Genomic DNA, 24,870 nt, shown 5'->3' on the forward strand with positions numbered 1-24,870 from the left:
TTCGGAATGATCTATAATCCGGACCTCAAAACTAAAAACGTTCTGCGCATGCGCCGCGTTGACACATGCGCATAGGCGTTTACGTGTGCGCGTAAGACCTTTTACGACTGCACATATGAGTGTGCGCAAGTGCAGAATACGTTTTCGCGTGCGCGTTTTATGTATAATGGACGTATAAGCTAAATAATTATCTATTTCAGTTAATGTTGATGATTGCGTTGTTCCTTAATTTTCGAATTGGATCCGGCTTATTATTTTTTGCAGACTGTAAGAGCAATTTTATAAAAGTAAGTTTAAACTTTCGATTATATCAAATAGAATTTCCGATATATATTTGTTAATATGTAAAGGATCTAAAGCGAAAGTATGTTTTGAAATCCGAAATCTGTTTATCAATTTCATGCTGCTCGGCGGTGGGAACGGCGCGGCGGGCGCGTAATGAATTGGAAGTTGATCTGTCAGCACTATCCTTATCTTCAGGGCAGATGTTTTTATTTTATTTGGCTTATAATTCCTTATCAAATGTAGTATTTCATGTCGATGTGCTCCGTCTTTGATATCATTTAAAACAAGTTCCTCGTCATTATAATTCGCTTCCGATAGCGAAGAAAGTGACAGAGGTTATTGAAAACGAAAAAATTTCGATTGACAAATTAGTCAGTATTCTCGACACAGCAATTATAGGACTTGAACAGCGGAACTTTGTAACTGAACAAGAAATTATGTCTGTTTAATAGAATTAAAGAGAAAGTATTATCACATGAAACGAAGCAAAACTTAAACAACTTACATTGAAAAAATGTTTAATAAAGTAAACAAATAAATATTAAGCTTTTTCTTTTTGCAAATTTTGATACCCTTTAGATCATAATTGTTCTTTATTTCATAAATTACGGTTTCATACTTTTAATTTTAGAATTTCTGCATGCCATCTTACGAGATTTAAACTGATGATCTATAATCCGGAAAAATCGATAATCCGGAATCGCCGAAGTCCCGACGAGTCCGGATTAACGACTTTTGACTGTATAAGTATAGCTCCATTATTAAATTTTTTACAAAAAATGTGATATTAATTCCATCCACAAATCTTATTTAATCTAAAAGTAAAAGTAATGATGATAACAGAAGGAATGTGATATTTTTAAATCGTCAATAGAGGCCACAACTTAATGTAATCACATGGGTAGGATTTTAAATTACGTTCAAAGGGGTGTTTTTTTTAACATTTTGTGTGTTACCTTTATTTATTAAATACAGTTAAAAGTCCTTAATCCGGACTCGTTGGAACTTCGGCGATTCCGGATTATCGTTTTTTTCGGATTATAGATCATCAGTTTAAATCTGGTAAGATGGCATGCAGAAATTATAAAATTAAAAATATGAAACCATAATTTATGAAATAAAGAGCAATTATGATCTAAAGGGTATCAAAATTTACCAAAAAAAAAAGCTTAATATTTATTTGTTTACTTCATTAAACATTTCTTTCAACACGTGCATGCGTAAAGCATACATTACGCATAGCCAAAATTAGAAAATTGCAACCAGAAAACTATTTGATGTATATTCGTGATATTTATAATGACGAGGAATTTGATTTAAATCATATCAAATATGGAGTACATCGAGATGAAATACTACATTTAGTAAGAAATTATAAGCCGAATAAAATAAAAACATCTGCCCTGAAGATAATAATAGTGCTGACAGATCAACTTCCAGTTCATTGCACGCCGCGACGACCCCCCCCCCCCCGCAGAGCAGCATGAAATTGCTAAACAGAATTCAGAATGGTTAGAGAAACAAAGCATATGCCTTTACCCATTTTTTGCAGCAATTCCACTTTTTGTTTGATGGACATCAAAACATACATTCGCATTGTAGATCCTTTGGTAGCTCCAGAATTGGAAATTCTTTTTGACATTTCTTTTTTGTTAATAAAAAATTCGTTAAAGTTTTACAAAATATGAAATTGATAATAAAACAAATTTCAACTGAGTCTTCCAGATGCCCATATTCAGGTGGAAACATTCAATATTCAAAATTTGAGGGCTCTAGGTACTATTATGCTCTAGGTATCACAGTACAAAAAACGTACATGCATTTATGTAGATTCTTCATTATTTAATTTTTTTGATATAATACAGGGCGATAATATTCGGTGGCAACAATTTGAAAAGTGAAACAGCGCTTATAGTGAATAAATTTCATTTTCACAAAATGCCAAAATGAAATTAATAGTCCTTCTGGGCAAATTGTTCCTTTGGACCTAAAAAAAAAGGGGGCGAACAAGAAAAGGGGTAAGGGGGAAAAAAGAAAAAGAAAACTTATCATGGTATGTTTTTAGTTTTTTGAAGTACTTCTTTTATGAAATTGAAATATTTATTTTCATTTTCATTTTCATTTGAAATTAACTGATTTTTGATGAATATCGTGAGAAAATTTTTTTTTTTTTTTTAGTTCTTGCTACTTGTTAATAAGTAGTTCTCCTTTCAAATTATAATTTATATTCATCCCTTTGATATTCAAGTAAAAAAATATCTGTTTTCATATCAGAAACTATTTGCCTTTGTTTAAAAAGCGAAGCAATGTTTTTCAGCTTCTTTTAAGAATCCTTTTCTAAATCTTTTTAGATTTCTGTCCTGCAAGGTAAGCCAAAGGCATTCAAAGAAAATATGGTTACCCTCTTTCCCGTTACACTAACTCTTAATTCTGCCATCTGTTCTTCACTTTGATCATTTTTGTTCTTATTTTGTGTCAGTATTGTGCATGTTCAAATTTTTGTATGACAAAGTTGAATTAAGGAAATATTGCTGTTAGGTGAGAAAAGCCTTAATATATCAGTATTATATTGATAATAATAGCATCATACTGATCTGCTATAGGAGAGATTTATTATTAAATTTGCTATCTAATTTCAATAATTTGTGGCTAAAAATCACCTCTGTCAGTCACTTCTTTCAAGCTTGAGTAATAATTAACAAGCAGATCTTGGGACCTATAAAATGTGAAGGGTCGTTCACCTTTCCTTTTTTTTATTAGTAATATTCTTTTGAAGTTTAGCACCTAATAGCAGACTGATTCCAAAATATATGATTACTCTAGTTAAATCTGATTCATCAATGTTGTTAACTTTTTCAGGTAAAAACTTAAAAATAATGAGATCATTCTTATATTAAGTTTCTGCTGTTCAAAAGTCTGCATACTTACCTGCACCATGAGTTCCTTTGCTAGGAATACTTTTGCCATTTTCTGCAACATGTGGATCATCTATCTGTAATAACAAAATCACCTTTAATTTTTTTTAGCTAAGTCATTTGCTTTCTTGTATATGCATCTTTATTATATGTGGAATGTTTCCAAAGTTATAGGAAATGAGCTTTAGTTCAATAATTTTTCAAATGGACAAGTGTATTTAATCAAACGGAGACTATGTTAAGAAATTGCATTGTAATATTGATGAAAAGTGATGAAGTAAAAAAAAAAAATTTCACATAAATTTCTAGAACTTTGGAAGCATCTTACTTAAGGTTGTTTATATATCTGGTGTAGAAACAACTATACTATTTTATTTCTATAACATAATGTGAATGATGGTATTCAGCCTGCATTAAGTGTATACAAGTGTTTATGGCTAATACTGTATTTTTAATGGTTAATAAGTAGACTAAAAATGGATTAAATGTGATATTAATATGTTTTAGTGGAAAAAAAATTTCAGAACATTTTACTGATTTTCAATTTTAATCTTATCTTTAGGATCATTTGCAGCTGCAGTATTGAGCTCCATTCAATTACTTTCACATGATACTCCTACAGTTGATCTTTTGATCTGGATCTTTCGTATTTTACCACCTTTTTGTGTGTCATCTGGTTTTTCTAAATTATTTGCTATTGCTTATAATAATGCATTTTGTGAGAGTATATCAAAAAATGATTTGGACTTCAGTTGCAGTTCAGACTCTATGACTGAGAATAGTTCATTGTTCAAATGCTGTAAAGGTATTTTTATTTCCTTGCTGTAACTCATGAAATTTTTTATTATGATTTCTTTTCTAGTAAATACATTAAACGTAATTTTCTTTTCTATATGAACAGATCTTTGTGGAAAGAACTGCTTGCAACAAACTGACCTCATAACCTGGGATGTACGTGCTTGTGGACGAGATATTTTGATGTTATATGTAGATGGTATAGTGTTTTCCTTAATTGTTTGCTTTTTAGAAACTGTTACTGCAAGAAAATTCATGGTTTATATTAAACAACATCTGCCAAGAAGGAAAAAAATAATTCAGGACCAAGAAGCTCTTAGCAATGTCCCTAAAGATTCTGATGTTATAGCTGAAGAAGAACGCATACGGAACATGCATTCTGATGCTGCTGCTAATGAAGCTTTAGTGGTTTCTGATTTGACAAAAATGTTCAAAGCATTATGTGCTGTTGATCATCTGACATTCAGTATTCACCAAGAAGAGTGTTTTGGACTCCTTGGAGTAAATGGAGCAGGCAAAACAACAACTTTCAGAATGCTTACAGGTGATTGCATTCCTAGTGATGGCAATGCTTTTGTTAAGGAATATTCTTTGAAGGAAAATTTGGAAGAGGTAAAATAATATATTTTATGATTTATATATTTTGTTATCATGTTTGATTTAAATTGGAGCTGAACATGCAATGCTTGTTTTCTAACAAACAAGCATTACATGTTCAGTTCTAACAGCCAAAGAGTAATGAACAGATAAAATTTTATTAACCTAAACCTAGTAATTTGTATTCCAGGAATGTTAAGAATATAAAAATAGACAGCATATTTCTTCTGTTTGTGTTTTCTGTGCTAAGATCTGAACTGAAAAATATCCAATATTTTGCTTCTTTTATTGATTTTTTCCCTCTTGAATTATGTACATATGTCTATGTATTAAAAACGACGCATATTTTTATATGTAACACATGCCGTAGAAGCATGTTCTATTGTCCAAAAAATATGGTACTTTTTACTGTTGTATTACAGCTCATCGCATGATGTGTAAAATGCTTAACTGTCCTGTGAAATATTCCCTATTTCAAATTTCATAGGAGAAAAATAGAAATGATATTTGAATTTTTGAAAAATTTTTCTAAAATGTTGTCAACTTCTAGAGATTTCCTTCAGAGTTCTTGAACTTTCTCGAAATTTCCTGCTCACTTAATTAAGGCTGTACCCATTTTAAACTCACAGTAGAGCTCACAGGCATGTTTTATGACATAGTTATGTTGAATTAACCATTCTTCTTCAATAACTGTATCCATGCAAATATTTAGACAAACTTAATAGAATTGAACCATATTTTGCCATAAATGTACTATGAATGAATATTTTTCTGATGAACTCATCTTAGACAGCATTTTGGTCTTTCTACACCTTTTCATAAATTGTCTTGGGTTCCAAGTCATGGTTTTATATCACAGTTTAGCATATCTTTTACTGTCTCATTGCTTAATCTAAGTTTTCTTCTTTGGCTACATATATAGTTCAGAAAAGAAAGCACACTTTCAATATCTCTGAAACATTTGAACATTTCAGAAAAATTTCATACCTGTTAATGATATGCAGTAACATTCCTCACAATATTATAATTTTTTAAATATTTTAGATATTATTACCAATTGAATAATTCAAACAATGCAACTGTGTAGTTATCTTGGCATTCATTATATTAATATATGACTGTGTTTGTGTAAGTAATGCATTTCATAAACCTTTATGTAACTTGAATTTTACATAAGTCAAGTTAGTAAATCATAATCAAATTTAACTTTGTAGGAACCTGCAGTATTTATTATTATTATGTGTATATTGTTTATACAGTATCATTTTACAAATGAAACATCATTCTGCTGCATTTAATCAGATATGAACTATAAAAGAATATAAAAACAAACTGAATAAATACTTTTCAAATAAAAAAAGTCTTGTGATAGCTAACTTATCTGTATAAGGAGACAGTTGCACTATTGCAAAATTCAGCTTGTTTTTACCTAAAATCTAATCTTGCGATTCAGTGTATTTTTAATATTCTAAGTGTCAAAGCAGTATCAAAAGGAACTTGAAGATTTGCAAGACACATACTTATCTTTAATTCTGCAGGCACACATATAGTTACATAAAATCCATGTAAATCATTGTAGAACACTCAATATATGAATTTAAAGAAAATTATCAAATATCAAACATAATTATTTAAATCAAACATTGAACATTTCTTTCCACAGCATCACACATAAAGTTCCAAGCTTCACTACTGTTGCCAAATTAGGAATCAAAACATAAAAAAGAATTTTGAATACCACAGCACCTTCTTGTGTGGTGCCTCTGCAGACAAATGATGTTTTCTGAATACTTCTACCACTGTGTTAGGTTGAAGGCTGAGGATAGATGGGATCATCAGAGTTATCAATTTGGTGTGATTATGAATGGATTCTCACAAGCATGCTTAGAACAGAGTATGTGGTCACATGCATTTTATTATCATAAATGGTCTTGATGTTAAATAAATTAAAATGGGTACAGTTTTGTTGTAAATTTCTAATGTCTGGAATTGACAGTTTTGTTGGCATATTATTTTCTTTTCAGAATTTCAGAATGCCTCAAACTGAATATTGTCATCATTACTAAACTGTTTATTGTGATTCAGTTGAAACTCATTAATGTTAGTGTTATCTACTTTCAACTGGTATTGCCGTGCCAGTTGTACATATGTCTCTATCACTTGCTGTAACAGTTTCATGTTCAGTATTACTCAGTTTCAAAAACTGTCCTGTTATCTATTCTATGTTTGAAACCCAACAGTTTCAGTTTGAATATTACATCTTTTGCACCCTTATGTAACTTCAAATTTATGCAAGTCAAATTTATGTATAAATAATAAAAGTAAATTATGATTATCTAATAAAAGAATATTTAGGGCTTTTGATCAAAATAGAGAAAAAGTGTTCATTTTTTGATAAAATGGTGATATGCCCATAAAATGTTAGATAATGGTATTTTCCCATTCAAAAACAGTATGTATGATCTGCCTAATTAATGCAGTATGTCTAATAAATGCTAATCAGTCTAATTAATGCCAGTATATGTTTTACTCTTGAATGAGGAATTTGAAAAGAGTGATTATTAATTAAAAATCAGTGATTATGGTGAAGTATTTTTTTTATTTCAAGATTAACAATATGAACTATTTATTTCTTTGGTAGCATAAACTGGTATTGACTCTAGCAGACTGGAAGTGAATTTTAGCTTGATCTGAAGTTAATGGCAGAGTCTTGGGAAAGTTTTAAAACAAAATTTTTCATTAAATCAGATCTTGAACATTTCCCATGCTCACATAAGGCAACTCGTGACAATGAAACTTAAATAATAGCCAAATACAAGATTTCAAACTAAATATAGTGGCTGAAGACTACACAATTGATTTAGTGTGAAATTGGCTCAAAATTTCTAACAAGTGTAATAATTTAAATATCAGCAACTAAAACCAAAGAATATAGCATTATCTGAGCTAGCTAAACCTAATGTCATGGCCTCAGGGGACAGAAACATTCTATGTCATACAATCTGAAATTCTCACCTTAAATACTGAGATCATTTGCATTCTGGCAGGGAAAGGGAAAGAGAAGTTACAGTAAAGATCTAAATCATAAAATAACTAAATTATTCAAAATAATAATAACCCTATAAGTTGAATGCTATTTATAATATTTGAATAGTAGTTCAGCTCTTCCAGATTGCTATGTAGTCAGAATCTAATCTTTGCTTTGCTAAATTTATCAGCATTGATGTATTTTGATGACTGAACTTTAGTAATTCAAATATCCCACGAAAAAAAAAAAAAAAAAAAAGGTGCAACCATTTATGAAGAACAGATTAAAGCAAAACCTATTTATGAGAATTATGTTCTGCTTTAATCTGTTCAGCATTCAGCACTAGGGATTCCATGATAATTGCCAGAAACTAGAATATTTTCTTATTTATTTTATAAAAGAAGGTGAAAATGAAGGGCTTCTCATAAAATTTTCTATGTGAGAATTCAATGATGCATTATTTGTATCGTAAGCAGGATGTAGTCAATCTTTATTAAAAAATAAATAACAAGCACAATGTCACAACATTCATTACAAAAATGCCTAGTAGCTAACCAAAATGATCAATGAAATACTTGGTGTGTCACTGGCTGTTTTAAAAAGGAAATGAATGACACTTTACAGACTTTTAATGAGTTGATAGCTGTACCCTAGGAAGTGGAAGAGTTCCTGGCATTTCTCCAACAACTGCGTAAAAGGATCTGAAAGTTTTACAACTGTTATATTAAAAATGAAAAAAGAGAGAACTCTAGATGGCAGATTGACTGCTATTATTTACTCAGAGGAGTAAAACTACTGAAAATGAATGTAAAAGCTATGTCTGTTGAACTAAAATATAGTAGAACTGTAACTTCTTTGAAAATTACACTGATGAGTAATTGAATTAATGATAGATGGCGTTAAGCACATTTTAAGCTGTATGCAAGTCTGGAAGTTACTTGCAAATGACATAAACAGCAGTATGGGTAAGAGTACGGATATAAGTGCATTTAATCGGGGCCCGACGAATGGGTGCCTGCATTTCGGAAGTAGTGCAGAGATTCAGATTTTCACATACCACTGTATCAAGTGTGTGTTTTGAGTATGATTCTGGTAAAACCATCCTTGCAAGCAACAGCAACGTAGGAATGACCAAGATTGGCGGTGGCTAGCCCGCACTGTAATGGCAGATAGACGGGCCACAGTGCAACAGATCACCCGCCAATTTAATGCTGGTGCACAGAAATGTGTAAGCTGCCACATCATGCAAAACCTCCTCCTCTCAATGGAGTACAGGATTATAATATATATATTATATAATATTATAATCATCTTATAAGAGTCCCTCTGCTGACTGCACAAAACATAATCTAATGATTAACATGGGCACGGGAACATCGCCAATTAACCATCGAAATATGGAACGATGTTGCCTGGAGTGATGAGTCAAGAGTCACTTTGGTATGTTCTGATGGTAGAGTATGTGTATGAAGTAAAACACATGAAGTGATGGGTCTTTCCTGCCAGGAGGGAACTCTTCAAGCTGGTGGAAGCGGTATTCTTGTCTGGAGAGTGTTTGCATGGACTGAAATGACACCCCTAGTATGTTTGATATCATGTCTCACAGGTGAATGTTATTGGAATATCCTTGACAATCATCAGCTTCTGTATCTTCGTTTTCGACAGCCCACTGCAGAGATTATCTTTCAACAAGACAATGCACCATGCCATCACTTGCGAATTGTATCGGAATGGTTGGATGAACATTCCACCAACCTGCACGTACTTTCCTAGCCATCAAGGTTACACCTGACCTAAATCCAGTTGAGCACATCTGAGATGCAAGAGGGGAAAATGTTCGAGGCTCTGACCACCTTCCATCTAAACTTCGGGAATTGTGAGAGGTTGTTCAAGAGTCGTGTATACGTATGGCTTCCCATTACTTGCAGTGTCTTGTTGAGTCTATGCCGAGACGAATCACAGCTGTCATCAAGGCAAAAGGTGGTGCTACATGCTATTAGGCATGTATCCCAAATTCATTTGCTCTTCAGTGTCGTATTACTGGAGGGGTTAAACAGACTAGCTACTAAGAAATTAAAAAATAAATAAGCAGATAAAGAAAGGCTATGTAATTAAAAAAGAAACCTCCTAAACATTATTTAAAAAAACTGCCAATTTCGGGGGCTGTCATGAATGAATAAAGTAAGTGTGTTTTAATACCATAAGCGATCTGAGTGTCATATCTGTGATATTTATATTTCTAAGCAAGCAAGCCAAAAATGTGCTTGGTTGGAAGTTAAGTTTAGGATTAATTTCTTGCATAAGAGCATCGCTGTAGCAGTGTTTTATCAGATCTTGTTATGCTCAGTCTTGAAGAGCCTTTTCAGATAATATTGATAGGCCTGAATGTGAAGACTTGAGGCTATTGCCGTATCCAGATTGTGAATGAATAAAAGAAGAGAAAGTTTTAAGGTCATACAAAAAATGATATCCAAGATTTTGAGAGTGAGGAAAGAGAACTGTTGAAAAGAATGGTAAAATAATTGGAGACATTGATTTTTGCAAAAAGAAAATTACCATGAAAAGAAATCAGCTACTGTGCAAGTATCAGCGATTATTGTATGACACTTAAGATGTCATTATAGGCTTCTTGTGAAAGGAGCATTCAAGAATATGATTATTTTTTAATCTACTTGCACAATCACTTGAACAATTCATAAACTCATTGAAGATAGAATATTCGGGCAGAATAGAATAGAAATTTTATATCATCTTAATGTAATTTGAGAGAAAATCTATTACAGTCAAAAGTCGTTAATCCGGACTCGTCGGGACTTCGGCGATTCCGGATTATCGATTTTTCCGGATTATAGATCATCAGTTTAAATCTCGTAAGATGGCATGCAGAAATTCTAAAATTAAAAGTATGAAACCGTAATTTATGAAATAAAGAACAATTATGATCTAAAGGGTATCAAAATTTGCAAAAAGAAAAAGCTTAATATTTATTTGTTTACTTTATTAAACATTTTTTCAATGTAAGTTGTTTAAGTTTTGCTTCGTTTCATGTGATAATACTTTCTCTTTAATTCTATTAAACAGACATAATTTCTTGTTCAGTTACAAAGTTCCGCTGTTCAAGTCCTATAATTGCTGTGTCGAGAATACTGACTAATTTGTCAATCGAAATTTTTTCGTTTTCAATAACCTTTGTCACTTTCTTCGCTATCGGAAGCGAATTATAATGACGAGGAACTTGTTTTAAGTGATATCAAAGACGGAGCACATCGACATGAAATACTACATTTGATAAGGAATTATAAGCCAAATAAAATAAAAACATCTGCCCTGAAGATAAGGATAGTGCTGACAGATCAACTTCCAATTCATTACGCGCCCGCCGCGCCGTTCCCACCGCCGAGCAGCATGAAATTGATAAACAGATTTCGGATTTCAAAACATACTTTCGCTTTAGATCCTTTACATATTAACAAATATATATCGGAAATTCTATTTGATATAATCGAAAGTTTAAACTTACTTTTATAAAATTGCTGTTACAGTCTGCAAAAAATAATAAGCCGGATCCAATTCGAAAATTAAGGAACAACGCAATCATCAACATTAACTGAAATAGATAATTATTTAGCTTATACGTCCATTATGCATAAAACGCGCACGCGAAAACGTATTCTACACTTGCGCACACTCATATGCGCAGTTGTAAAAGGTCTTACGCGCACGCGTAAACGCCTATGCGCATGTGTCAATGCGGCGCATGCGCAGAACGTTTTTAGTTTTGAGGTCCGGATTATAGATCATTCCGAATTATGGGTGTCCGAATTAACGACTTTTGACTGTACTGATCATCACGTACACAGTGGTAGCTTTTATTTCCGGTATGCTATATTTAAAAGCACCTCATATGTAAATAATTTTACAAACTGGCTTTATAAATTGATGCCCTTACCCTTATGAAAGGTCTTAAATGGGCATTAGTAATTGTAGCTATGTTGAAGCTATTCAAGAGGACAGCCTTTGGCTGGATAATAGAAAAGATTAAGAACAGAAGAGTTAAAGAAACATGAAATTTCTTCAAGGTTTTCTATTCATAACAATGTTTATCTTGAAAGATATATAGCTACATTTATCCAAATTTTAATGCTGATTTTAGTTTATCAACATTTTCAGATCCACTGCAGTTTATTTTGTAAAAAAAATCATTGAAAGTTTAAACCGATAGAAGTTTTTCCAAGCTATTTAAGTAGTATACATAGCATGTATCCTTTTAGTAATTTATGATTGTTTAATAGTTAAATACATAGAATAAGAACACATAAGGTATAAATTATCAAACATAAAATTTACAAAATTATACAGTACAAAGTCCGTAATCCGGACTCGTCGGGACTTCGGCTATTCCGGATTAGGGTTTTTTCCGGATTATAGATCATTAATTTAAATCTGGTAAGATGGCATGCAGAAATTATACAATTAAAAATATTAAACCGTAACTTATGAACTAAAGAGCAATTATGATCTAAATGGTATCAAAATTTACAAAAAAGAAAAAAAAAAAAAAAAGAGCTTAATATTTATTTGTTTATTTTATTAAACATTTCTTTCAATGTAAGTTGTTTGCTTCGTTTTTTGCGCTAAACGCGCATGCGTAAACATTAAACGCGCATGCGTAAACGCATTACGTGCATGAAGAGAAATTATGATCTAAAGGGTATCAAAATTTACAAAAAGAAAGCTTAATATTTATTTGTTTACTTTATTAAACATTTCTTTCAATGCAAGTTGTTTAAGTTGCTTCCTTTTTTGTGCTAAACGCGCATGCGTAAACGCATTACGTGCATGCGTGTAAAGCATACAAAATAAAAGTTTGTGGCTTTGAGGTCCGGATTATAGATCATTCCGGATGATGGACGTCCGGATTACTGACTTTGTACAGTTTATACATTTGTAATTTCGGTATGTATCTTACCCATTATTTTTTTCACTAAAATATTATTGCTTCCAGTTTGAATTATATTCTGTCAATCTTCTTTCAGTTTCAGTTTTTCATTGGATATTGTCCTCAGTTTGATGCCCTTATTGATCGCTTAACTGGCCGAGAAACGCTTGAGCTTTTTGCTTATCTTAGAGGCTTATCTGGACAGGATATTGTAGAGGCAGTTAATATGGTAATCAAATTGACAGATCTTTCTGAACATGCTGACAAGCAGATTCAATTTTACAGGTGTGTATTTAATTTTCCTTGTGGCATTTTTTTCCAGCATTTAGTATGAAATCTAATTATATTTGTTTGTATTACTTTAGTGGGGGAACTAAAAGGAAGCTGTCCATTGGAATTGCATTAATTGGGTCCCCTCCTTTAATCTTTTTGGATGAACCAACTGCTGGTGTTGACCCTGTCTCTAGAAGAAAAATTTGGGCTGCTTTATCACAGGTTAGAACTAAAACTGGAGCAGCAGTTATTCTCACCACTCACAGGTTAATATAAATTTAATTTCATAAAGTCATTTGTTTACTATGATAATGCTTTAAAAAAGAGAATAAAGAAGGTTTGAAAAGGCTTGACTTTTTAATTTTTTTGATAAATATAAAAGACTTATTCTTTAACTCTGATCCTGATATTTTGCTTTAATCTATCTACATATCTAACATTGCTACCAGCTCTCCCGATTTCACCAGGAAAGTCTCTAGAAATAAATTAAATGTGCATGATTACTTTATTTCCATTCCCTAGTGATTTTCATAATGATTTTTCATATTAAATTTTATTTAATCTGAACTAATTTAATCTTTTGGAACCGTTTGTAGGACTTTTTATGAAGCCTTAGCTAATATTTAATCATATTTATATTTAATTATACTTTGCATCAATAAATGGTGCATTACTATTTTTATCCACACAAAAGTGTGTACATTTATTGATAGTTTTATTTTCATCATATTTAAAATACACTGCTGGCCACCCAAATTGCAATACCAAGAAAGACAAGAGATATCACAACAGAATTTATTTAGTAGATAGCATGTTGACCAAGTATCAAATGATTAAATTTATAGAATTCTGTGAAGTGTGGTTCCTTCCAGAATCAGTAGCCAGAGTAGCCGCTATTGTTGGAGATCACTGCTGCCGCACGCATCGGCATTGATTCAAAGAGACTTTGGATGTGTTCTTGAGGTACAGCACACCAAGCAGCTTCCATAAGTTGCTAAATTTGATCTGGTGTGGCAGCTTGGGATGTAATCTGGATCAATCGTTCAGCATCCATGGACCACATGTGTCCTATCAGGGAAAGATCCGGAGAGCGAGCCGGCCAGGGAAACAATTCAGTCTGGCGATTGACCAAGAACCTTTGGACAATGCGTGCCATGTGTGGTCGCACATTATCCTGTTGAAATATGGCTTTGGGCAAGCTCTAAAGGTAAGGAAGGATAACTGGATCCGACACCTCAGAGATGTAGCACTGGTTGTTTAAAGTACCGGCAATGCGTACTAGAGGAGTGTGAGAGTGATATCCAATACCGCCCCATGCCAAAATACTTGGTGCAGGACCAGTGTGGCTGTACATAATGCAGCTGTTCAGCATCCTCTCTCCACCCACGGTGTCTCCAGACTCGAATCCGACCATTGTGGTGTTGCACACAGAAGTGTAACTCGTCAGTAAAGACAATTTCATTCCATTCTGCTGTCTACATCCTTCTTTCATCGCACATTTGCGGCGGAGACGTCTGTGGTTCTGCGTCAAGAGTAGACGAAGCAATGGACGTCTTGCGGACAGACCACTCTGCGGTAAACGGTGTCAAATGGTACGCACAGACACTGGATGATGCATTACAGACTGAACGTGCTGTGCTATGGTTCGTGATATGACTGAGCAATCCATCACTGCCATGCGCACAATGTTCCTGTCATCACCCTAAGTGGTGCGCTGAGGTGGATGCGATCGAACACATTGGTCCGTCGTACCCTCCTGCATCCAACGGTCACATATCCGCATTACAGTTGTATGGTTTCATCCAACACAATTACCGATTTCCCTGAAAGATAATCCACACTCTCATTAGGCCACTATCCTTCCTCTGTCGAACTCAGATACTTGATCAAACGATGATCGCTGTTTACTACAAGGCATAAGTGATCTTTTTTTTTTTTTTTTTTTTTTTTTTTTTTTTTTTTTTTTTTTTTGAAAAAACCACAAGAAAAACACAATTGCTGAACTTGAAATCCTCAAAAACTCCAAGCCTTAAATAGCACTTTGAAGTGGCGTTACAGGTGCACGTTATGTGCATCTGTGCTGAAATTCTAATCATTTGCATATCTCACCTCCGCTAATGCATGCTGTAAATTTCATGTTATTTGCTTGCTTCCTTCAGGGTTTTGCATTTACAGGGGCCAGCAGTGTATTTTATTTTGTTATATTTTGATAAATGAAAATTCTCCTTTGCTCAGGATTTTGCGTAAAAAAAAAATTACAAAATGAAATTAGCCATAGAATATTAAATATAGCATATCTGATTAATTATTAATATTCTTTTTATCAGAATTGCATGATAAATGGTTCAGTAACGTGAAAAAGTAACATTATAAAGTGAATTCAAGTCAGTTTGGAGTTCTTTTTGAAATAGCTTTGTCGGGGTGCTGAAAAATGACAAGAAACTGAAATAAAGGTATAGGCTGTGAAAAGACTTGACTCTCATAATAATGATTTGACAAGTAACCTTGAAAATATTTACTTGAGAAACATTACATGAAACAGTCACAAACTGCAAAGTATTATAGACTGTAAGCAGCCAGAAAATATATATGTGGAGGCACATAAAAACAAAATTTTGTTTCTGAAAGTTAAGGAAAAATTGTTTAGTTACATTTTTTATGTCAAAGATTATTGAAAGGATTTAAATCTGAAAGGGATCTGGTTGTTTTTTTTAATCTGAGTCACTAATCATTTGCATGCATGAAATTTATTTTTCCCCAATGGCAAGGCAAAAAGTTACAGAGAACTAAAATCTTACACTTAGAGGATTACAAACAATATAACTAAGAACAAAAAGACCGAAGACATTGCCTAAGGAGTGCTCTTGTCTCCGAGTATCTCAACTCTGTAAGACCACGAGAAGCCCCACATGGGAGCAGGTGGTCCCTGTCCATTTCTTCTCCAGAATTAAGAAGTGGGCAAATCGAATTGCTTGAAATGCCTATGCGGTGAAGGTGGGCGGCAGGGCAATCATGTCCTGCAGACAGACGGAAAGTTGCAACTGCATTGCATCTTGGACTATCGGTAATAAGAGAAGGGCTTATCATTCTCCAACTTTTTAATGCTGTACGAGTCTGAAGACCTTGTAAGATATTAGACATAAATAAACTTCTTAAAAAAGTTTAATCCTCCATTAAGAAATGGCTGTATTGTAGTAAGCTGGCACCTCGTTTTGCAAGTAAGTCCACTTGTTCATTGCCACAATGGGCTGGCCCTCACTGGAGAATGATATTTGTTTTCTCTTTAAAGAGATAGCTCTCAGGAATTCTTGACATTGCAAAATTTCAGGTATTAATGGGTGTTCCACAGAGCTAATTGATTGAATGGCTGCATGAGAATTAGAAAAAATGACTACCTTTGAAAACTTGTAATGAATAGCTAATAATTGCTGTAGGGCTATGCAGATGGCTGCTACTTCGCCATCAAAGGAGATACCAATCCATCCCTCAGGAGGAAAGAAAGAAAAGAGATTCGAAAACACACCACCCCAACCTTAAAAGGAAAGTCAAGCTGAGAACCATCAGTAAAAAATGTGCAGCCATTGAATAGGTGGATATCTAGTTCCAATGGTCTCCAAAGTGAGACATTTTGAAAATGCTTGGTGCAACATCCCTCTTTCTATGGATGATTTCCACTAGGTCTAGCCTTACTTCAACATTAATCACCTCCAAAGGGCTTCTGGTACTCCAAAGGGTAATCAATGAGGTGTCCACCAATAACATTGTGGACGAAAACGTCGTGCTACAAAACATCGCAGTTCTAAAACATCGTGGTACAAAACATTGTCGTCGAAAATAAAGCGGTTAAAAAACTTCGCAGTTTAAAAACATAGTCGTCGAAAATATCGCGGTAAAAAATAAAGTACCTACAAATCATCGCATGACCATAACATCGCAGACATGCTTTATTCAGGCTTTAATAATTGTAAATGGATATTCCCATAATGATTTGTGAGCGCGAGATGGAAAGAAAGATAATTTTTACTTTCATAGTTTTTATTAACTAATAAATTTTTGCTGATAAGGTAAGAAGGAAACTTAAGCATAGAAAATTAATGCGACTTAATAGCACTTAACAGAATTTTAAACCGACATAGTTAACTAGCAAAGGTCATCAATAAATTATTTTTTATAAAGTTTTTACTGGTAATTAATAATGAAAAGTGTAATCTAAAAAAGATTAGGAAAAGGAAGGTAAGTAACTGCGTGACCTTATTTATAAAAAAAATTGCTAACTTAATTGTGAGATTATTTTCTTCACTTTTGTTAACCTAATACTCTTATAATGAAAATTATTTCTTGTTTTGCTTCAGTTTATTCTTAAAGTGTTATTAAAAGTTTCATGCACAGCGTGCAGTCAGTTACTTGAATGTCAATTTGTTAGTTATGACAAAAGTCAGCTACATAATATTTTAGTAGGGTTTGAATTTACTAGATTATGCCAAAGCACACTACGGCTATCTGCTTAAGGGGTGGGATACCTTTGTGGAGTACATTCTCAGGAACTGGTTCATATCCTTTATTCATTCATTATACTTTAGAAAAATCCTGAAAATCTTCACGCAGCTTTTTGTTTGTTTGTTTTTTGTTTCTTAGAAATAATGTATACTTGCAGTGAACCTTCTTGGTAACTATCTCCCTAAGACAAACAGTGTTTTGATCATTATGCAGGTTCAGCACATTCAGACAAGATTTAAAAAATGCAAAATTTTGAGTGGTTGGTTTAAATTGGATTGCTTAAATTTACTTTTAGATTTAGACATTTCTTATTAGCACTTTAAAAGTATTATTTAATTTTTCATATACATTTTATTCAAAAATTTCGTAGTTAATTACTGAACTTACAGTGACCAACTTCCTAAGACAATTTTAATGTTTTTCTTCGGTGTTTCTTAATTTTCAAAATATTTTAATTTATGCACGTGACTAATTTTTCTTGTAAACTTTTAATTAAAGATAAAATTTAATGAAATAAAAGCTTAATTTCTCTTAAATTGTTTTCAAGGATTAAAAACTGTACACATTTTACATTGACTTTTATTTTCAGTGACTGAAATGTTTGAAGTACATTTTTTTTTTTTGTTTGTTTGTTTGTATTTAAATGACAAACACTTTGGAATAAGAAACTATGATATTTTTATGTATCATTTTAAATGTTTTATAAACATAGGATTTTGAATAACAAGCATAACTAAATTTTAAAATCCAGGTTTGCTTCGTGCATGATTACTTTTAATTAAAATAATCAGAAAGAATATTTTTAAATAAAATGAAAGTATTAGTGTTCTACGCATTCAACTGAAAGCATCTAACACATTTCGGAAAAAGATATCTTTAAACAAGGCATGTTTTCCATGGTTTATGTTTTAAATGAAACAAAAATATCTTTTTCATCTTTATATTTCGTGGAGTTAGCCATTTCTTATACTTTGATATGCGTTCTCTTTAATATACATGCAAGGCTTAATTAGTATGTTGGTTGTGATTCATACTATATATTAATACTTGTATACACTTGGATCACATGTTTTTTTTTGGGGGGGGGTACTGGTTTGCTTAGAGTCCCACTTTTTTGTTCATTTTATTGATGCAACATGTTTAATTTTTATATAGTGGCCATGGTGTGGGAGTGTGAGAAGTTGTCTATAGTCCTTATTTATTTTAAATATTGTCCTCATTCATTTTTGTAGTCTTTATTGTATTGTATACTGTCCTTATATATTTTGGTAATAACCATGGTTTCTTACTGATCCTGTGACTCAATTATTTTAATGCATGTTATATGTTAGTGCATATTTCCCACTGAAAATATATTATAAAACTCTATTAATATACATCTTCAACATATTAAAAACAATTAATTGAAACAGAGTCATATGAATCTATGAATTTTTATGAGCAAAAATTTATAATTTTACATGTGATATGATATAGTGCAGAATATCAAACACAAAGATGTACAAGTTGTCAAAATATAAAATCTTTAAATGAAAGGAAAAATACTTATATGAGGAGTTAAACACATTTGACAAATGGCATTTGGAGAAGATGATTTTGCTGCTTGAAATCTGAATAACTAAATACTGAAAATTTAAAAAACATCTTAAATTGTTTAATCCTTTCAGTCCCAATTTATTTGTTTGTTTCAACTGACTTGATTTTTTTTATGTATTCTTGGTAATTATCACAAATGGTACAAATAAAATTGACATAAATTGACAGTCTGTCATGAAGCCTCTATAAGAAGAGGCGCGCGACAATTTTGTAGTAGGCATGTTAGAAATGATGCCGACTACCAGTGGGACATCAACTATGTAGTAAATTGATGCATGTAATTCCATCTAGGCTTCTTTAAACATCTACTGGAACTTATATAACCCATTGGGACTGAAAGAGTTAAGGGAAAGAATTAAATGCTATATTTCACCGCAGTTAAAATTTTCAGAATATTGATTTATGAGTTTTTTACAAAAGTTTATTTTTTAATAAATGATTAAGTTTCACATTTTATATTCAGTCATTTTATTCATAAAATGAAATTTTTTCTTTCATTAATAGTAGTATATATTTGTTTGAAAAGAGAAGTGAGAATCCGGGTTTGACTGGAAACTGTAGTAATCTGTGTGCAAGATGAAAACAATTAGGAACTTTCGGGAAAGTAATGCTTGAAGCTCTTGGTTCTGAGAATTGCGTTGAAAAACAAGCTAAGCGGCTGAACTCAGGGGAAGGGAAGAATTACAGCTACTAAAAAGCTCGGGGGCGGTACGAATTACAGCTAGGAGAGTCAACCGTTAGAACGGGTGTTTTGATCAAGCTTAACTCCTGGGAATCTGTCCCCTCTAGGCGCTTAAGGCTATTTGGTTAATAAAAGACAACTGAAAATTTCAGTCATTACTGATGATGCTCCATGTACAGAACAGAAATAGCATTTCTTATCTTATTAGTATTTGCATGTTTTACAGCTATTATACAGTTCGAAAAGAGAACCCAGAAAAGCTTAGTTTAAAGTTTACCAAACAAGGAGCGCCTTGTTACCAAACTCGTTTAGACCGCCCTTTCTTGTTTGGTTTTGATAAAGCCCTTTGCCTCTTTTTCATATATGTATTCATACATACAGATTTATTTAATTAATATATAATTCCATCAAAGAATTATATTAAAGATTTAATTGACATTTTTCCTTTTTTTTTTTTTTCTTTTTTGGCCAAACTTCAGCAATACGAATAATGAATAATACAACATTTTAATCTTTTTCCAATAAAATGATATATCCATGTAGTTCGATTAAGGAGGCGAATCTTTCCGATTATACGTATGATAAAAACATCATAAATTCAAACTTTGTCGCTGAAAATGGAAAATATTTAGAATCTGAGTAGCAAGACTTTCCAAAATTAAATACATATTTTTTAATTACATAAATTTTAAGCAGTCTGTTTTTAGAGCTGGGCAATATGCATTTCTTTCTTTCTTTTTTTTTTTTTTTTTCCTTTATTTTTAAACACTTCTTCAAACCAATAAGACAAATATACAGATTTTCCCGAAACATGTTTAACTCTGTCAAAATAACGTTAAAAATTTGCTGTCCGGTCTTTACACGCAAAAATTATAAATACATTAAATCGTAAAAGCAAATTTTAAGGCATAAAACTTTATGTAAATAATAGCTTACGTAAATAATGAAAATAATATAAATAAAAAGAAATGAAAAAAATATAAGTGCTTTACAAGTATATGAAATTGGTATAATGCTTTAAAAGTACTGTGTTTTTTTCCAGTTCAGTCATCAAAAATCAGACAAGCAATTAGTATATTTGTTATTTACAGTGGTGTACATGGATAAACTGAATTCTACATTTACCTAATAACACACCTCTCATTGATTTAGCTAATTCATTGTATATCTTTGTTTATTATTATGAACTTTGAAACTAAAACTAGTTAATTACAGAAGAAAAAAAAAAAACTATAAGATTTGTAAAATTATTAAAATGGAAAGATACTTTTGTTTGATTTAAAACGTAAACTATAAAAATTAATATGCCTTCTTTCAAGATATCTTTTTCCAATAGTTTAATGCGTAGAAGCACTAAATACTTTCATTTTATAGAAAAAATATTCTTTCTAATTAATTTAATTAAAAAATAATCATGCAACGAAGCGAACCCGAATTTTAAAATTTAGTTATGCTTGATATTCAAAATCATATGTTTATAAAACATTTAAAATGATACATAAAAATATCATAGTTTCTTATTCCAAACAGTTTGTCATTTAAATACAAAAAAATTGTACTTGAAACGTCTCAGTCACTGAAAATAAAAGTCAATGTAAAATGTGTGCAGTTTTTAATCCTTGAGAACAATTTAAGGGAAATTAAGCTTTTATTTCATTAAATTTTATCTTTAATTAAAAGTTTACAAGAAAAATTAGTCGCGTGCATAAATTAAAATATTTTGAAAATTAAGAAACACCGAAGAAAAACATTAAAATTGTCTTAGGAAGTTGGTCACTGTAAGTTCAGTAATTAACTACGAAATTTTCGAATAAAATGTATATGAAAAATTAAATAATACTTTTAAAGTGCTAATAAGAAATGTCTAAATCTAAAAGTAAATTTAAGCAATCCAATTTAAAGCGACCACTCAAAATTTTGCATTTTTTAAATCTTGTCTGAATGTGCTGAACCTGCATAATGATCAAAACACTGTTTGTCTTAGGGAGATAGTTACCAAGAAGGTTCACTGCAAGTATACATTATTTCTAAGAAACAAAAAACAAACAAACAAAAAGCTGCGTGAAGATTTTCGGGATTTTTCTAAAGTATAATGAATGAATAAAGGATATAAACCACTTCCTGAGAATGTACTCCACAGAGGTATTCCACCCCTTAAGCAGATAGCCGTAGTGTGCTTTGGCATAATCTAGTAAATTCAAACCCTACTAAAATATTATGTAGCTGACTTTCGTCATAACTAACCAATCGACATTCAAGTAACTGACTGCACGCTGTGCATGAAAATTTTAATAACACTTTAAGAATAAACTGAAGCAAAACAAGAAATAATTTTCATTATAAGAGTATTAGGTTAACAAAAGTGAAGAAAATAATCTCACAATTAAGTTAGCAATTTTTTTTTATAAATAAGGTCACGCAGTTACTTACCTTCCTTTTCCTAATCTTTTTTAGTCCTAAGTCCTTTTTTTTAAGTTTTTAATCCTTTTTTAGTTCTAGTTTTTTAATCCTAATCACTTTTAATTATTAATTACCAGTAAAAACTTTATAAAAAATAATTTATTGATGACCTTTGCTAGTTAACTATGTCAGTTTAAAATTCTGTTAAGTGCTATAAGTCGCGCTAATTTTCTATGCTTAAGTTTCCTTCTTACTTTATCAGCAAAAATTTATTAATTAATAAAAACTATGAAAGTAAAAATTATCCTTTTTCCATCTTGCGCTCACAAATCATTATGGGAATATCCATTTACAATTATTAAAGCCTGAATAAAGCATGTCTGCGATGTTATGGTCATGTGATGATTTGTAGATACTTTATTTTTTACCACGATATTTTCGACGGCGATGTTTTTAAACTGCGAAGTTTTTTAACCGCTTTATTTTTGACGACGAAGTTTTGGAACTGTGATGTTTTCTCCCACGTTGTTTTGTAGCACGACGTTTTCGTCTTGCGTTGTTTTTTCCGCGATGTTTTCGGCTGTAACCATCAATGAAATTACTCTTGTGTGCTTTACAATAAGGAAAAAAAATGGATGAAGGCTTTTATGCTAACTGAAAATTATCTGCTTATGATAAATCAAAACTTTCCTTTAAATTGTTGCTGAATTTTGGATACTCTCCTGCTAATTTTTCATTATCTTTGATCTGTATATGCCAGTAAGACAAATTTTAAGGTCTAGAACAAATAGATACAAGATTACTTTTCTTTCCAGTTCTTTATTAGATTAAGTCGCCCAGATGGTATAGTGGTTAGGGAAGCCTACTGCGGTACTGAAGGGCCCGGGTTCGAATCTCAGAGAAGACATGGATGTTTGTAAATGTATAGTGTAGGTGTAGCAGGGCGACATTCTAAATATGTGGCGAGCCGAAAGTCACCTCATGTGGATTGGTGGAGGGGGAGAGGGGTAGGAGATCCACGGATCCCCTTCGAGGTGCTCTCAAAATTGGGGGTGGAAAATAGAAGTCCAACCTCTATTCGGAGTAGGCTCTGGTAACCATTGTTCCATGTAATATGAACAACCTGATCCCGACAAAGTACTTGAAGGGGCTAATATTCTGCATCCATAAAGAAAACACTTGCTCCAGTTTCCTGGATTCGTCAGAATAATGGTCTGCACTATTCTAAAAGAAAAAGTTGAGAAGAAGCACAAATCATAAAGCATCATATTGATGTCTCTTTCTTTCAGGTTATTGTAATCAATGAATGTGCTTATTTCTATCCTAATGTATGTTGTTTGCTGTTGCTGTTAGAGTCATATAGTTATCTTTGAAAAAACTATTTTGATGACTTCATCCTTTACAACCAGACTATTACATAAACTTCTTCCATATTTTATAAGGGCATTATGAGGTGCATTTGTGGCTCTGTATCTACTTATTCAGTATCTACTTATTCTACTTACAGTTTATTATAAAATTTTTATGAATATTTTGAGAATTAAACATATATTCAATTTTATAAGTTGGAAAACTCACAGCAATGAGTTTAAACATTATAAAAGAAAGCAGCCTAGTGCCAGATGCTGTTCTTAATGGCAGTCCTGACTATCAGCACAAGTGTGTGATTTGGATTAATGTTTCAGTACTTTAATCAAAAAGCAGGATTTTTATTTTATTCTACCCCTTGAAAACTGTCTGACATTTTATGGTGAAGCATCAATGTAGTACTTTGATTTTTGTATCATCTTCAGAGGATTAGAATATATGTAATTCCAGAAAAAAAAAAAAAAAAAAAGCTATGTAAATGTACCTTTCATAATGTAATACATTTTATTATTGATCTGTTTTGTGTTGGTAAATCTTTTTGTGAGCACTATATTAAGTATACCTTGTCATTTGGTTCATTAATATTTCATAATATATAATTTTTGCAATTATCTGTAACTTCACATATTCATGATAAATCTTGAAATGCAATATTATGGATATATGAAGGCTATACTATATATTTACTTCGCATTACTGGAGACATTGAACTGGGACTGCCCACTTTTCACCTGATTAAGCCTTTATTAATTACCACTGTGATTCATTTAATTATTTTCTTCAGACATTTTCTACAATATCACTAATTGAATTAATGAGAATTTTTCTCATAAGTATTTTAATTTCCAGTATTATTTATTTATTTGATATTCTTTTTATATTTTTAACATTAGATTTTAATAATATATTTAGTATATGTTAAATAATTGTAATTTTGTAGCATGGAGGAATGCGAGGCATTGTGTAGCCGACTTGCAATCATGGTCAATGGTCGCTTTCGGTGTTTAGGTTCTATACAGCATTTAAAATCAAAATATGGCAAAGGCTATACGCTTGTTATCAAAATGAAAAAAGAAACTCTAGGTAATCCACAAACTGTGACTGAGATAAAAGCATTTGTTGAAAGCAACTTGCAAAGTGCTGAACTGAAAGATGATCATCAAGTAAGACTGTTTCCTCAATCCATAACATAACAATAATTTTTATTGTGCTAATGTGTCCTCCTTCTCTCCTCCTCCCGCTTTTCTTTCTTATCTTTGGAAAAGAGATCTGCTTGAAAATAAAGAGGAAATATTTCTTAATCTTTTATATCAAAATTTCAGTTTCCTTCAAAATTTTAGTTTTAATTTGAAATTATTATAAATCATACAGATTTTAAAGGATGCAGCTTGCCATGTTACTTACTTAAACTATTTCATATCAGCAGATCATGTCATTGAAGTCATTTTCCAGTTTCTTGTTTAAGTAGAAATATCCAAAGCCAATTCCTCAGTAG

General features: G+C 31.9%; 1 protein-coding gene across 3 annotated transcripts in view; it reads left to right on the plus strand.

Annotated features, from left to right (window-relative positions):
* Positions 1 to 24,870, plus strand: part of LOC118201272 (phospholipid-transporting ATPase ABCA3-like) — a 157,157-nt gene that overhangs the window by 121,077 nt on the left and 11,210 nt on the right. For 2 of the 3 annotated variants that reach the window (XM_085813158.1, XM_085813159.1), the window contains 5 exons: positions 3,763 to 4,005; positions 4,102 to 4,607; positions 12,657 to 12,844; positions 12,925 to 13,098; positions 24,316 to 24,538. In XM_085813158.1, coding sequence (XP_085669284.1) covers positions 3,763 to 4,005; positions 4,102 to 4,607; positions 12,657 to 12,844; positions 12,925 to 13,098; positions 24,316 to 24,538 — 1,334 coding nt within the window. The remainder of the gene's footprint in view (positions 1 to 3,762; positions 4,006 to 4,101; positions 4,608 to 12,656; positions 12,845 to 12,924; positions 13,099 to 24,315; positions 24,539 to 24,870) is intronic. The other variant, XM_085813160.1, reaches the window with a different exon arrangement.

Source organism: Stegodyphus dumicola, chromosome 3 (genome assembly GCF_044657685.1).
Source record: "Stegodyphus dumicola isolate Sdum_Otavi_A_Nest chromosome 3, ASM4465768v1".
In the NCBI taxonomy this organism is placed as follows: Eukaryota; Metazoa; Arthropoda; class Arachnida; order Araneae; family Eresidae; genus Stegodyphus; species Stegodyphus dumicola.